Source organism: Theropithecus gelada, chromosome 15 (assembly GCF_003255815.1).
Source record: "Theropithecus gelada isolate Dixy chromosome 15, Tgel_1.0, whole genome shotgun sequence".
Taxonomy (NCBI): domain Eukaryota; kingdom Metazoa; phylum Chordata; class Mammalia; order Primates; family Cercopithecidae; genus Theropithecus; species Theropithecus gelada.
Window position 1 is genome coordinate 35,397,789 of NC_037683.1, and position 14,945 is coordinate 35,412,733.

At 34.8% G+C, this 14,945-nt stretch overlaps 1 protein-coding gene across 2 annotated transcripts in view; it reads right to left on the minus strand.

Annotated features, from left to right (window-relative positions):
• FKTN (fukutin) overlaps nucleotides 1-14,945 on the minus strand; it is a 70,906-nt gene that overhangs the window by 13,581 nt on the left and 42,380 nt on the right. For both annotated transcript variants that reach the window (XM_025360771.1, XM_025360770.1), the window contains exons 9-10: nucleotides 12,989-13,122; nucleotides 11,297-11,424 (exon numbers count right to left, since the gene is read on the minus strand). In XM_025360771.1, coding sequence (XP_025216556.1) covers nucleotides 11,297-11,424; nucleotides 12,989-13,122 — 262 coding nt within the window. The remainder of the gene's footprint in view (nucleotides 1-11,296; nucleotides 11,425-12,988; nucleotides 13,123-14,945) is intronic.

Consider the following 14,945-nt stretch of genomic DNA (forward strand, 5'->3'; position numbering starts at 1 on the left):
GAATTCCTGGCCTCAAGTGATCTGGCCACCTCGGTCTTCTAAAGTGGTGGGATTACAGGTATGGGCCACTGTGCCCAGCCTCATCCTTCTACTCGCTATATGCATGAGTTCAAATTGCTTTTAGATTCCACATATAAATGAGAATATGTGATGTTTGTCTTTCTGTGCCTGGCTTCCTTTCTCTTTTTAATATAATAATTGCCATTATTTTTTATAGGCAATGGTTAACAAATTCACTGACCTTTTAATGCATTTTTCTGTTCACCATCATTTCATATATATCATGTCTTCCTTCTGGGTTCTTTCATATGTCCCTAAGTGTAGATCAGTAAGGCATACACTTTTAGTCTTTCTATAAATGTAAATGTCTCTACTTTGATGTCATTCTTCAATGTTAGTTTTAATTACACATAACATTCTAAGTTGACAAATATTTCTCCTCAGCTTTTGGAAGATGTTACTGCATTATCTTCTGACTTCTATTGTTGCTAAGGTATACTTGCTACTCATTTGTGAGCAACCCATTTTCTCTGGTATCCTGTAAAATTTTTCTGTTTTGATATTGGTTTCCTTAAGAAGTATCTTGGATTTATTATTTATCCTCCTTGTCAGTCTTTAATTTGTAAATTATCTTTAAATATCGCTTTTCATCATTTACTCTATTTTTTTTAGCTCACCTCTGTCTTTTAGATATATTCATCAGTGCTTTGTGTTTGGAGCAAAGGAAGTGTGGCAAAGGGACAGTGACTGTGTCATATTAATTATGTCATTACCACCAATGCTGCCCTTAAATAGTCATCTAAGAATCAGACTCAACTCTTGAAAACCAAGGTTACAGTATGCTGCCCAGTATCTTCTTTAACCATCTCTTTTACTAAACTTGGCACAATCCCACCATAGTTAACAAAAGCAAAAGGAGTGTGAGGAATTGCTAACACGCTTTTCAGAGCCTATGCTGGGTTACAGCCTCTCTGAGATCTTCATTAACCCCATTCTCCACCCCCGTCCTAAACTTTTAACATATTATATATGGGGGGTAAGGAATATACATGTTTTATAAAGTAAAATTCTACCTCTTAAACCTCATGTTCCTACTGACTTCGACTGTACATTGAATGATTCCATTTATCCTATTATTAACTTTACTATGCAATCCCCATAAGACCACTGCCCCAGTGACAAACTAGTACTCATCTGTGCCACAGGAGAAACAAGAAAACATTTATTTTATCAAGAAGGAGTAGACAAATTAAACCCTGTAAGGACTGATATAATTTAACACCTGAATGTATATACATAATGACTACATTAAAAACTATCAATATGAAACAAGTACTAAAGTTTTCCTCAATGCCAGAGGACAAAGCCTTGGGACGTAATTACGTAACTTCCAAAAACTCTATAGCTCTAGACAACTGCATAACTTCCCAAAACTAGATCTATAGCGCTTCAACAACCAGTTAGACTCCAGTTGTGCTTGCTTTCCTTCAGACAGTTTTTACAGGATTTCTCCTTGTATATAATGGATAATTTTTAAAAGAATTAAATTATAATTTCAATTTTCATACTCAATACAAAAGGCTTTTTTACTATCAGATTACTCAATTTGTTTAATCATATGTGAAAGTCTCAAAGTTTATCATTGCAATTAGGTCTGCCCTGATCAAATTCATTGCTTTTGGTCCCATATATCCCTCAGTTTCAACATGTGATCTCAGACCCTTTTTCTCTTAGCATCAGTCTTCTAAGTCACAAACCGTTTTTTATCATTTTAACCTTTTTTAAGTTTAGTTTTTACTTTTTTTGTAGAGATGGGGTCTCCCTATGTTGCCCAGGCTTATCTTGAACTCCTGGGCTCAAGTGATCCTCTCACCGGGTCTTCCCCAAATGCTGATGGGTTACTGTGCCCAGTCTTAAACTTTTAAGGTAACTTCTTTTGAGGTAACTGCTTTTGAGGTGTAACTTAACTATAATGAAAAACATCCATCTTAAGTGACGAGTTTTGACAAATGTGTATACCTGTGTAACCACAATAATCAAGATATAGAACATTTCTACCAAGCCCCCGTCCAAAGTTCCCTGTGCCCCTTGGCAGTCAAGCAATCAACCCACCCTGGCCCTAGGCAACCACTAAGCTTATTACACTCTTGATTGGTTTTTCCTGTGCAATTTCAAATAACAGCAAATACATAGTATATACTCTTCCTATCTGACTTCTTTCACTTAGCATCATGTTTTAGAAATTCATCCATGTTACTGCATTTATCAGTATTTCATTGCTATTCATTGCTCAGTGCTAGTCCATTGTTTGAATGTATTATAATTTTATAACTAGTCACCAGAAGATGGGCATTTGGGTTGCTTCCATTTCTTGCTAGTACGAGTGAGACTGCTATAAACATTTGTTGTACAAGTCTTTTACTGAAAACGTGCTTTTATTTCTCTTAGAATACTAACCTATATAATATCTTACAGAATTATGTTCAAACAGCAAACTATATGACAGTTTTAAAAAATATAATTTACTTCACATAAATGAAAGATTTGCTGTTTATTCATCTGGAGGCAATCTTCTCTTAAAAAAAATAAACAAAGCTTGCTATATAAATAACTGCCACTTCTACATATTGTATAAGTATACAATTCCCATATAACATGCATTCAAAGTTCTTTCCTCAACTCCTCAATTTTGCACCTGCTACTTACTAGAGGTTTGGAGGTATAATTAAGGAGACCTAAGACATAATCTGTATGTTGTAAAATATAAAGGCACAAACAGAGCAGAAAATATGAGATCATTCTTAGAAAAGTCAATGTTTTAAATACACTCATTTAAAGAAATTATTCAAATTTGCCTTTAGCTTCACAGCTGTAAGTACTAAAAAGACAAATGTGTTTCTTGGAGTTACAACTGTAGGAGCACAGTATCAATCTGTGAAGCTGAGACAATGAGTGAGGATTCAACAACTACCTCTAGTCTTTAACTTCTTGTGAAGCAGAATGATTGAAAACAACTAGCCTAACTTAACTCTATGGTTTTAATTCTCCAACGGTGTTAGGTTGGATCAAGTCATCAACCTAGTGTCACCCCATCATCCTAACAAAACAGTGTAGACTACACTTAGAGGATCTGACTTAGTTTCATGTAGGGCTCAGGTCTCACTTAGCCAAACATGTACCAGGCCTGATTTTATCTATCACGTAGAAAGGACAGACAAATTAGCAAAAGTACTCCAATAAAGCATGAGAGAGGTAAAGAAAAAGAAAATCTATAGAAATGCAGAGGAAGAGAAGATTATTTCCAGACAGAGGTACCAAGAAGCTAGTTCAAACAGAGAGCAACACAAGGCCCTTGAATGAGTAGAACTAGGACATGCGATGATGTATGATAATCTAGTATTACCAGTGACAAGCTTAAAATCTTGGACCAAAAAAAAGTTTCAAAAGGTAGAGTGTCTAAATGCAATGTGGTATCCTGGATTAGATCTTAGAACAGAAAAAGCACATTAGTAGAAAAGCCAGTGAATCCAAATAAAGTATAGAGTCTAAAGTTGATCTTTACTTCATATTACATATAGAACAATAAAGTTTCTAGAAGGTAGTTTTATAAGAGGAATAGCTTCATTATCTTGAGATAGGGAAAGATTTCTTAAACAGGACATGATACTACTAGCCATAATAGATAAACTGAACTACATTAAAATAACTTTTTATTGACCAAAAATCACTATTAAGAGAGTAAAGAAGGGCTGGCACAGCAGCTCATGCCTGTAATCCAATCACTTTAGGAGGCCGAGGAGGCACTTGAGGTCAGGGGTTTGAGACCAGCCTGGGCAACATGGTGAAACCCTATCTCTACTAAAAATATAAAAATAGCCAGGTGTGATGGAAAGTGCCTGTAATTCCAGCTACTCGGGAGGCTGAGGCACGAGAACTGCTTGAACCTGGGAGATGGAGGTTGCAGTGAGCTGAGATTGCACCACTGCACTCCAGCCTAGGTGACAACTCTGTCTCAAAAAAAAAAAAGAAGAAAGAAGAAAGGCACAAATTGGGAGAAGATATTTCCAAGTAAGAAAAAGACAAAAAACTCAAATAGACAAAAAAAACCTGACAAGACACTCAGCAGGTAACTCACAAAAGAGGATATCCAAATGGTCAGTAAACATGAACTTGCCTTCATTAAGTCAGGGAAATGGAAATCTGAACTAAAATGTGGTAACACTACACACCTACCAAAATGGTTACAAATTAAGAAGTCTGACAATGCCAAGTGTTGGTACAAATGTGGGACAATGGAAAGATCTATAACATACTGGAATGTAACTCGGAATCACTTTAGAAAACTATTTGTAAACAATGTGTTGAAATTGAACATATGAATACTCGATGACCAAGCAACCCCACACTGTATGTGTAAATCCAATAGAAAAACATTGCTGTGGTTTGAATGTCGATGTCTCCTCAAAATTCATATGCTGAATCCAAACCTCCGAGGTGACGGTATTAAGAGGTAAGACCTTTGGGAGGTGATTAGGTCATGAGGGTGAAACGCTCATGAATGGAACCTTTATAAAAGAGGCCCAAGGGAGCTTGCTTACTCCTTTCACCATGTGAGAAGTTAGCAGTCTGCAACCAGGAGGAGGGCCTTCACCAGAACCTGACGATGCTGGTACCTTTACCTTGGACTTCCCATCATCCACAACCCTGAGAAATAAATTTCTGTTATTTATGAGCCACCCAGTTTATGGTATTTTGTTATGGCAGCCTGAGCAAACTAAGATAAATATGTACCAGGGCACTAAAAGACACGTACAGAAATGTTCACTACAGCATCATCTGTAATAGCCCCAAATAACAGCTCAAATATCCAACTAATATTTGGGTTAGTGGACTTAATAAATATTTGTGATATATTCATACAATTAACTACTACACAGCAAAGAAAATGACTGAAGAGCTACAACATGCAAAAATATGGATGGTTCTCATAAATACAATGTTGAATGAAAAGAAGCCAGCAACATATCATTTATTTTATATCAAATAAAAAATCAGGTAAAACTAAACTGTAATATCAGAAGTTAGCATCGCTGTTACCTTGTGGGAAACAGAAGCTATGATCGTGAGGGAAAATGATGTGGGTTTCTGGGGTGCTGACAAACACCTATTTTTTTCTTTTTACTGGGGTGCTGGTCACACATTTGTTCATTCGATAATTCTTGGAGGTATACATTTGCTTTGTATAGCTTTCTGTATGTATGTTACACTTCAATTAAAAACATAATAATCCACTATTTCCTAATTTTTCTCTAGTTCTAAGATTATAAACTTATATGTTATTTTGGACACTTAGTTTTCTTGGACTCCCCCTGTTCATAGCCGGGCATGGTGCTAAGTCCTTTTACCATTTCTTCCAGTCACCTCCTGTTTAGCATAGGTCCTCAACCACCCAAGTCTTCCTCACTACACCAGCTTTCCATGCTGGAATATTGAGGAACAATATTCCTCAATAGGACTTATGTCTTACTACATTCTCCACCAAAAGCCTTATGAGAGAGATTCTTTATTACATCCAGTCAAAAACCCCACCAAACAACAAGACCTTCTGGCAGTTAACCAGTTTACCAACATTGCCCAATATCATCTTTACATGGCCCTAAGTCTCTTTTCCTAGAGGCAACCAAATCTAACTTAAGAGCAATTCCCCATTCAACAATATTCATTTAAATTGTGCTGACTCAACCCTCACTTTCAGAGAAAACTTCCATATCAGTACTCTTTACACGTTTTTTTCCTATAAACTATATCTCTCTGCAGTTATATGTAATACAAGTTTATATTCATCTTTGTAACATTTGGTAGGCTTTAATTCACTATGTGATTTTTTTTTCTAATTGCTACCTAGCAAAGAATCTTCCTAATGAGACTTCTATGCTCTGCCTGCCTAATTTAGAATTAGCAAACAGCTGTGAATCTATTATATGCCAAGCACTGAATCGGGTAACTACACATTATTTAATCTAAGTATTATACCCTGTGAAGTACACAGTGTTATTCCCATTTTACAGAGGAGAAATCTGAAGCTCGGAAGGTTATATGACACAAAAAAAATAGAACTCAGATTTGAATTCAGGTCTTCTAATTTCTGGGCTCACTCAGCTAAAATCACATTTGTATAAAGCTTAAATATAAAAGTCTCTACACAATAAGTGTCTAACAAACACCTATAATAAGACATTCAAAATGCACTGTAATATTTTAAAGTTGGATTTTGAAAGGGAGACTGCGATGACAGGGAGGGGGTTAGATGTATACTAAAAGCAGTTGATGTTAGGAATAGTTAAAAGAAATGATCCTTTTTTTCTTTCCTTTTTTTTTTTTTTTCTGGTTTTGCTCTGTCACCTAGGCTGGAGTACGGTGGTGCAAATGTGGCTCACTACAGCCTAGATTTCCTGGGCTCAGGCAATCCTCCCATCTCAGCTTCCCATGTAGTTGGGACCACAGGCACATGCCACCATGCCTGGGTAATTTAAAAAAAAAATTTATATAAAGCCAGGGTTTATTTTGTTGCCCACGCTGGTCTCAAACTCCTGGGCTCAAGCAATTCTCTCACTTTGGCCTCCCAAAGTGCTGGGATTAAAGGCATGAGCCACTGTGCCTGGCCAGAAAGTTAATAATTGTTGGTAACTTGCTACTAATGACTGACATGGTTTTATGATAGAAGATACCTTGCGATAATAAAAAGAAAGTGGAAAAAAAAAGTTACTCAAAGAAACTATCAGGGGAGTCATGAATGACTGTGAGTACAATGCAAGACTCAGTATGATATAGCAAACTAAGCATGCTCATTTATGTTGGTGACTGTATAAAAATTTGTATAACTTTTTAGGAATGCAACCTGGTAATATGTATCAAAACTCTTTAAAAGGCTCATATCTTTTGACTTAATAATTCTACCTTTGGGTATCTATTGAAGGAAACAACCCCTTAATAAAGTTTTTACTTTATGTATACAGATGCCCACAGAATTTTTTAAATTAAAAAATAGAAATAAACTAATTTAAAAATAGTTAAATAAATCTATTTTTAGGACTTTTTCCACATGTCTCCTAAGTCTACCTAACAAATTTCTCTACTTTTAAGCCACACTTCTTTGCCATTGTTTCTAGATATGGCTGATTCGGTACTTCAACTATAGATTAGGCCGGGCGCCGTGGCTCACGCCTGTAATCCCAGCACTTTGGGAGGCCGAGGCGGCTGGATCACGAGGTCAGGAGATCGAGACCATCCTGGCTAACACAGTGAAATCCCGTCTCTACTAAAAATACAAAAAATTCGCTGGGCATGGTGGCAGGCGCCTGTAGTCCCAGCTACTCGGGAGGCTGGGGCAGGAGAATGGCGTGAACCCGGGAGGCGGAGCTTGCAGTAAGCCCAGATCGCGCCACTGCACTCCAGCCTGTGCGACAGAGTGAGACTCCATCTCAAAACAAACAAATAAACAAACAAACAAAAACACTATAGATTATACATATTTGATTACAGTACTGCTATCAGAGTACTTTAACATGCTTCATGGCCTAGATCATGAGATCCTTAAGAGCAGAAACTAAGAGTCACATCAGTATCCTTAGCACATAGCAGTTAGTAAATACACTTTACAGAAATGAAGTGATAAATTACATAGAATCTACACTTGGATGGGAGTGTGGTTCACAGAGGATGACTCTGAATTTTCTGAAGATCTATCCAATAAGCAGAAGCTGCAACTATCAGAAGGTATAAGGAACCCACTACTAGCCCAAGGAGTAGATTTCCTATTAGAGGATGTAGCAGTAGCTATATTACCCTGATAATGTTTTCATGGAGGGGGTATTAACAACATGATAGAGATCATGGTGACATTACATAGTGTACTGGTAAGAACATGGGCTCTGAAGTCATATACACCTAGGTCTGACCCAGGTCTGCCTTAATTTGCTCATCCATAAAATAAAGGTGATTATGATAAAAACTCCTTTATAAACTTATTGTGAGGATTAAATAAGATAACACATATAAAAGCTTGGCATAGTGCTTGGCTCACAGTAAGTATTCAATACAGTTAACTATTATTATTACCTTTCAAACTTCTGGTTTCTACCCATTCCAGTTGATTCAAAATGGGAAAGAAAGAAAAACCAAATAAATCTAGGCAGCATCTTTAGGAAATGTGAAGTTGAGGAATAAAAACTTCACATTCTGGAGGCATAGTTATTATATTCATCACTTTCATTACTGGCAGATTTGGATGCTGGAGAAAAACAGAATAAAGAATCCAGTCAATATTTTTAAATGGAATTTGGATTTCAGGTAAAAGAAGGGCTTCCTTATAAAGAAGTGAAAAGACCGAGAACTAAAGACAGAATGAGTATCATGAGATGGGGGAAGAAAATGCCTGCCTAGAAAATTACTAATCCAATTTACCACTGTGCTGAAGATACTATACCTTATGCCAGTGCAGTGTGGTAATAATAGTAACGGTAATAGTCATAATAATACAGTACTGACAGTAGCTACTACTTACACAATACTTACAATGTGCCAGATACTGTTCTAAATGCATTAGATGTACTCATTCACTTAACCTATTAACTCTAAGAAGAAAGCATTTAGGCTTAAGGGTCAAACAGGTCTGGCATTAAATCTTGGTCTTGCCATTAACAGCCAAAAGCCTCAAGTAAGTTACTTCACTCTGAGCTTTAGTTTCCTAATGTCTAACTGGAGGTGAGAATACCGAACCCACAGGGATAGTATGAGGATTAACCAGAAAACATATATATATATATATATATATATATATATATATATATATATGAACTACTTATCATAGTGCCTGATAGCCAGCAGATATCCTGGTAGCGATATCTTTATTATTACTATTAATATATTTTTAAATCTTCGGACCAAAGATATTATTTGGTAGGCCTGCAGAGTAGTTTAGAAGAAAATCTTTTTTCTTCCTTCTTGAGTTCCTCTTCTGCCTTTCAAAAAATAGTAAGCATTCTACATTATTAAGCTTTTCTCAGAATGAACTATATATAAAATAAAAAATAGGTTATTATAGAGACAAAAAGACCTTTGGAGAAGGTGAGATGATACATTACACTGATTAGTTTCAATAGTAATTCTAATGTGATCCCAACTATATTTGGTATATGGTAGATTTAGTTACTGATTACAAATAATTGATTAGTTACTGATTAGTGGCAAATATTGAGCAAATTTAACTCTCTTTATAGATGGTGCACTTTAAAAAAAAAACCCATATTCTCAAACTATGTTGTTGAGAATATAAATTGGGGAAACATCCTTGGAGGGCAATTTGGCAATATCTATCAAAATTGAAATATGCTTATATTCCCTTTAGCCCCAAAATTTGAGTCTAATACTTTATCCTACACAGGGTTTCACACGTGTGCATAAAGACATATGAACAGAGATAGTGATCGCAGAACTGAGGGTCACAGCAAACTACTGGAAATAGCCTAAATATTCATCAATAGGGAATGGGTTGAATAAATTATGGTATTGCCATACAATGGAATAAAATGTAGCTATTTCTATACATACTCATTTGGAACATTTTCCAAGATATGTAGATATGTGAGGAAAAGAACATACAGACAGTGTGTAATATACTATAATACTATTTGCGTAAAGGGGGAGAGATGAACATAAATACTATATGTATACAAGCATATGTTTGTCTCTGAAAGGATACATAAGAAATGAGTAATTATGTTTATCTCTGGAAAGGGCAACTAGAAACAGGAAAAGGAGGGGCAGAGGAGGGAGAATGGATATCACACATATCCTTTACATTCTTTGAATATTTTAACTATGTAATATATAATCTATTCAAATATTTAAAATCCATTAAAAAGACCCTTTGACTAGCTTTAAACATTTTTTCTTCATCCTCAAGGAATAGTAGTGTTAAAAATACTACATTTTCTTAAAGTAAATAGTGCTGAAAAGAATAAAAATGGCATATGGCTGGGGGAATCTTCCAAAGAAACTACTCTACTCAGCCATCTCCTGTTCTTTTCTCTGCCTTTTAAGGTCACAGTAATATGATAGAAAATCTGGGACTCACACCATCTGTCCAGACAGTTCTATCACTGCTCATTTCTCTTGTTAAATAATCAGAACGCTTCACACTTCCCAAACACTGCTACTATAAAGAGCTGTTAAAGCAGAATGAAAGAAGCTTTTTCTCTCCAGAAATGTAATAGTTGGAAATGAACAGTTCTTTTGAGGTTTGCAGGTTTCGGATCATGTCAGTGAGAGAAAAAATTCAAGCCTTAGAAAGAAATTTAAGAATAACAGGATTCTAATACTGGCTCTAGAAATTATTTTTCTTAGAAAAAAGGTGACACTGTCATAGAAGTTCTCTAAGAATAGCCATAACAGTTTAATATTGAGATGATTATACAGGTCTCTAATCTGTAAACTTCTCATGAGACTAAGAAGAGAAATAGTTTTCTTTACTGCTGCTGCTGCTACTACTACTACTACTACTACTACTACTACTATTACCACTATAGTTGTATTAGTAACAGCAGGTAATAATTACTTAGCACCCAGGACATCCTGACACTCCTCAAAGCTCTTTTTGTGTATTAATTCTTTTAATCCTTAAAACCACTCTATATAGCAATTTCTACTATAATTTCCATTTTACAGCTGAGGAAACTTACGCAGAGTGGTTAAATAACTTGCTCAAAGTAATATAGCTGGTAAAATAAAGGGCTGAGATTCAACAGCAATCACAATGGCTTCAGAATATCTACCTCTGAAGGTTGTTATGAGGATTAGATGGGTTAATATATGTAAAATGTTCAGAATAGTGCCTGACACACAGTAGAATTACTCAATGTAATAGATAAAATGATCACTGTTCAAAAAAGCTGAAGGCCACAAATTAGGGTGGAGCTAAGTTTTCCCAGGTCAGCCTGACTCAAAAACCCATGCTCTTCAGGTTCCCATTCTCATTCTCTCTCTCAGAACTGAGAATAGACCAGCTGTATCATCAACTTGGACTGACAAACCCAGGGACACTTCCTCCTCACAAACCGTCCTTCTAGGTATTTTCACTTCATAGGCATAACTGGACTCTATGGGTATGAAAAGTGTTAGCTAATAATGGAGTCCTGAAAAAGGTTTTTGGTTTTCTTTTCATTTTCAGTTACTTCTTTATTTCTACCTCCTGAAATTATTTCTGTAGTGCCTTTATAAGTACTTATTTGATTCATACTTGAATTTTTTTCCTGTTTTGGCCTGAGTGCCTCCGTTCCACATGTGATCAGTTTCTTCATAGAAGAAAAAAATGTCAAGTTTTACATCGTCTTTTCCCTGGAAGGATAGTTCCAAGCTGTCTTCTACCTATGGGGAAGATGAAAACCTTCACACACTGAAACAAAGGAAATACATTTTCGAAAACCTTTTTTTAAAAAGAAAAATAAAGAAACAGATTCTTAAGTTTTACATATGTAGATTATTCATTCTAAGATGCACATTTTTTCAAGTTAAAGCACCTCTGAAATTGGGATGCATCAGTAACATATCATTTAATTTCTTAACTGCATCTAAAATAATGTTGTTTCTTACAATTGATGATAACTCAGAGTAAATGATTTATGGTAATTATCACTGCAGAAAAAAATAGGAACATCCTATTCCAGAGCAGATTTCTGACTAAAAAAGGAAAAGAACCAAAGAAATATTATTTCCTTTAATAACCAAATAAAACTATCAGGAAATAAGTCTCTCATAACAATCAATCAATAAGTACTTAAGTGGTATTCCTCATAGCCACATACATAAATAGTTTAGATCATTATACTACACACATGGAAAAAAGAAAAAAATAAAAGTCAAGGTAAAAAATGTAAATAATTCTGAGAATATTTCCCTAAAGAAAACTTATCATACAAATAATCACGTTCCCATTGGACTTGGTACATATGTCTGCCACTGCACTCATCACTGAATAATTATTTATGCAGTCTTTCCCCCTCTTAATTAGACAGTGAGCTTCTCAAGGGTAAGAACTATCATTTATTCATCTTTGTGTCCTAGGTGCAGAGGACAGTGCCATACTTATAGTGAATGCTTGGTAAATGTTTGCTGAATAACTAGAGCTCTATTACTTGACTTTGACCTCAGTAAAATATTTTATTTATATTTTTTAGTGAAATAAAATAATTATTTATGATGGAAAAAATAATTTTCTGGTGACTAAACATATTTTTACTTGCTTGTAGGATAACACCTCCGAGGGGACAAGCAAATTAAGAACAAGATGATTGCAAGAGATCATGGGCTTAGGGCATAGGAATCAAATTGTCTAGAGGGAGATTTCATCTAGGCCACAATGACCTATCCCTGGTTGACGTCTGAGCAAACTGCTATAGCCTAGGACATATAAGATAAACAAGAAATTGAAGTACTTATTTGAAATGATTCTATATTTCTATCCCTTAGCAATCAATGGGATATTTTATGTTGATAATGACATCCATAAATTAAATGACTCATGAGAAACAATGTAACTTCAGGTACGGTGGGTGGGATTTTTACTTATTATATTAATTGTATATTATATATTATATTGATTTTATATTACATTGTTGCCTAATATAATAGCAATACATTCACCTATTAGAGTTCAAGATCCTTCTTTTCTCATTATTGTTAGTTGCTGCAAAAGTAATGGCAAAAACCACAATTACTTTTGCACCAACCCAATAGAAAGCCAGATTTTCTTGCTTTTGCCTAGATACTGCAGAAATTACAGGTGGTAACAGGCTTCTGCTGAACTCATTCTAGTCAATACTGAGTGATAAAATTATGTATGTAGCATTCTTACCCATATCTGAGTTACTTAATATAAACTTTACAATTGAGATATGTTATTTATGAAATGAAGCCGACTTTTGTTACTGACCTTCCCAAATTTGTGTTTGAGCGGAAGTCCTGCATCCTGAAATGCTAAAATAATATCAGATTTGTAATCTTGTATAAAAATTCCTAGGTCGACATCTTTGCTATAAGGAATAATGTTGCATTGTCGATACCATCCTAAAAAGAAGATTAAATTTTTTTTAACAAAATTTAGGTTTGGAAAAAATTAGTTATTATAACAAATTATATTTGTAACAAGGATTTTTTTTTTTTTTTTTTTTTTTAAAGAGACAGAGCCTCACTATATTGCCCAGGCTGTACGCAAACTCCTGGCTCACATGACCCTCCTGCCTTGGCCTCTCGAGTGGCTGGGGCTACAGAATGGATTTTATTTCCCAGGATTAGACTTAAGGTGCTTTACCAAAATTATTTTTTAAAAATTAAATCTCAAACTAAATGACTTTGTTTGAGCAGTCACCTGAACCTTCTATCTATCTATGTATCTATTTTTACTGTCTGAGCACTCTCAGCTTTTTCAAAAACTTTCATGATATATTTTAGTTTCTGAATAAACCATTAGCTTTAATAATACTAACTTGCTGATGAGAATGTTTAATCATTAATCTCTAGTGATAGAGGGGGCTGTTAAGATATGCAAAAAATATTTAATTCTTTTGCTTAACCAATATATTTTTCTTGACGAATAATTTGTAGCTCTCAACAGAGACTACCTGATTGGCCATGTGGAAAAAAAAAAGCAGTAGCAGCTTCAATTTTCAACACACTGCCAAATGATTATTTCTAAGTGTTTACCATGTATGTGCTCTTAATTCATTGCTATAGCATTGTTTTGAAGAAATAAAACATACACCTTAATATTATTAAAGACTCCTGGGTCTCCTATGATCTTTCTAATCATTTCATTCCAATTCTTTCAAAAGTAAATAAATGATTACGATTATCCTTATAGGCATTGCTATTGGTTAATATTGCTTGAAATTCTAAAATAATTCTATTAAAGAATTATAAACAATTAAAAATAGAAGTTTTCTTAAATATCATCTAATACAACTCCCTCATAAGTACCCTTAAGTCAAGAAAACCATGGGACTAAAAACTCAAAACAAATCATGTCAAATGACTATGAAGTGTCTTTGATGACACACATTATAAAACAATCTTGTTTCTAAAAACTTAAACCTTAAAGCAAATATCACATAGACGTGTGAGATGTACCTTTTTTTTTTTTTTTTTTTGGCTTATTCTAGTGGTAAGCTACTTGGCAGGAAGAACTATGTAAATTTTCAACAAAGGCTAATAGATAGGATAACCATATATTCCAGTTTATGTCTGTTGTACCAACACAATTATTAATGGTGCTTCCTTTCACTCTAAGACTCTTGAATTGAACAATAAATTGGATGGCAACCCTATCCCTATAAAGGCAGGAGTTGAATTAACTTTTGTACAGATATGGTTATTATAAAGAAAAAGAAAATACAGCTATAATTAACTATCATGATAATCAAGAGACAACAAATAAAAACAAAACAAAATTTAAGATTCTAAATAATTCTAAATTCCAAAGAAGTTTGATTTAATGGACAGTGGACAGAGACCCAGAAATCATTCACAGATTCTAATAGCAACTTGCTTAAGAAAAGTCTGTATGTCCATGTCAGATGAACAGTGATGTCTAGTTAGTGATACTACCAACGACCTAGGAAAGGTTGATGGAAGACCTTACAACACGCCCTTCAATGTTCCTCTCATTAGAAACATTTGGTGCGATGCAAGCTCTTTGTATGGTATAGAAGTAACGAAATAGAGGGTTTTTTATAATTATTAAAAAAGGCAATAAACAATCTTTGGGATAGAAATAATAAAATGCTAATAAAATGCTAATTTAAGGATCATCTGAGAATCAACTGTAGTAGTCCCCCCATATCCGTGGTTTCGCTTTTAGCAGTTTCAGTTACCTGTGGTCAACCACAGTCTGA